Source organism: Corvus brachyrhynchos, unplaced genomic scaffold (assembly GCF_000691975.1).
Source record: "Corvus brachyrhynchos isolate BGI_N302 unplaced genomic scaffold, ASM69197v1 scaffold99, whole genome shotgun sequence".
Lineage (NCBI taxonomy): Eukaryota > Metazoa > Chordata > Aves > Passeriformes > Corvidae > Corvus > Corvus brachyrhynchos.
The window spans coordinates 9,461-10,609 of NW_008239778.1; the positions used below are offsets into that span (position 1 = coordinate 9,461).

At 63.3% G+C, this 1,149-nt stretch overlaps 1 protein-coding gene across 1 annotated transcript in view; it reads left to right on the top strand.

Moving 5' to 3' along the window:
- Window positions 1-1,148, top strand: part of RAB34 (RAB34, member RAS oncogene family) — a 2,554-nt gene extending 1,406 nt beyond the window's left edge. The window contains exons 3-8 of the mRNA XM_008640390.2: window positions 2-26; window positions 101-152; window positions 297-378; window positions 458-548; window positions 636-746; window positions 829-1,148. Coding sequence (XP_008638612.1) covers window positions 2-26; window positions 101-152; window positions 297-378; window positions 458-548; window positions 636-746; window positions 829-896 — 429 coding nt within the window. The 3' untranslated portion in view covers window positions 897-1,148. The remainder of the gene's footprint in view (window position 1; window positions 27-100; window positions 153-296; window positions 379-457; window positions 549-635; window positions 747-828) is intronic.
- Window position 1,149: the final 1 nt, after the last annotated feature.

Genomic DNA, 1,149 nt, shown 5'->3' on the forward strand with positions numbered 1-1,149 from the left:
GCCTCCACCTTACCGGGGAGCACAGGGTGAGCTCCCCACTGCATCCCAGCTGCCCATCCCGCTGTCCCTGTCCCCGCCTCACTCCTCCTTCCTCCCCCAGCCATCGTGATTGTCTTCGATGTCAACGACGTGGGGTCCCTGGAGCACACACGGTAGGTGACACATGGCCCAGGGGAGAGACCAGGGAGGGGCGTGGGGGCCTTAAGGGCTGGACAGAGAGGGGTTGTGGGGCTGCTGTGGTGTGGTGAGCACGAGTGCAATGCTCGGCCAGCAGTTGCTAACAGTGGCTCCCACAGGCAGTGGCTGGCTGATGCCCTGAAGGAAAACGACCCGTCCAGCGTGATCCTCTTCTTGGTGGGCTCCAAGAAGGATCTGAGCGTGAGTGTATCCCCTTCCCCGTGGGCAAACTGTGCCCTGGCTGTCCCTGTCACCCACCCACGCTCAGCTCGGTTGGCAGTCACCAGCACAGTACAGCCTGATGGAGAAGGACGCTCTCAAGGTGGCCCAGGAGATGCAGGCGGAGTACTGGGCTGTCTCCTCACTCACCGGTGAGTCCCAGCTGTGTGGGGGGATGCAGATCCCAGCGTCCAGCCAGGTCAGGAGACACTCAGGGGGGCTCTCTTCCTGTGGGGCAGGGGAGAACGTGCGGGATTTCTTCTTCCGAGTGGCAGCCCTGACCTTTGAGAACAGCGTGCTGGCCGAGCTGGAGCGCGGCAACAACCCCCGCCGGATCGGCGACACCGTGCGTGAGTAGCCCTGGCCAGCCCCACACGGGTGTCCCTTTTTGTCCCCCACCCACCCACCAACCCTCCTTCCTCTCTCCCTCAGGGATCAACAGCAACGAGAGCGACCTGTACCTGTCAACGCCCCGCAAGAAACCCAAGTGCTGCCAGTGAGGGGCAGCCTCCAGCCCCCTCCATGCTCACACCTCTGGACCAAAGAGGGGCGACCCCGGCCGGCCCCGAGGAGCCGTCCCTGCCACCCCTAGTCCCCCCCGGCCCCTCGCCTGCCTGGGCACCCCTGGCTGGGGTGGGCAGGAGCACCTGTGTGGCTCCTGTAGCTATGCAAACCCAGGTACTGCTTGCAGGGGGAGATGGCCTCAGGCTCCCTTTTGTCTTAAAAAAACATTTTTTATGCTTTGTAAGAAAG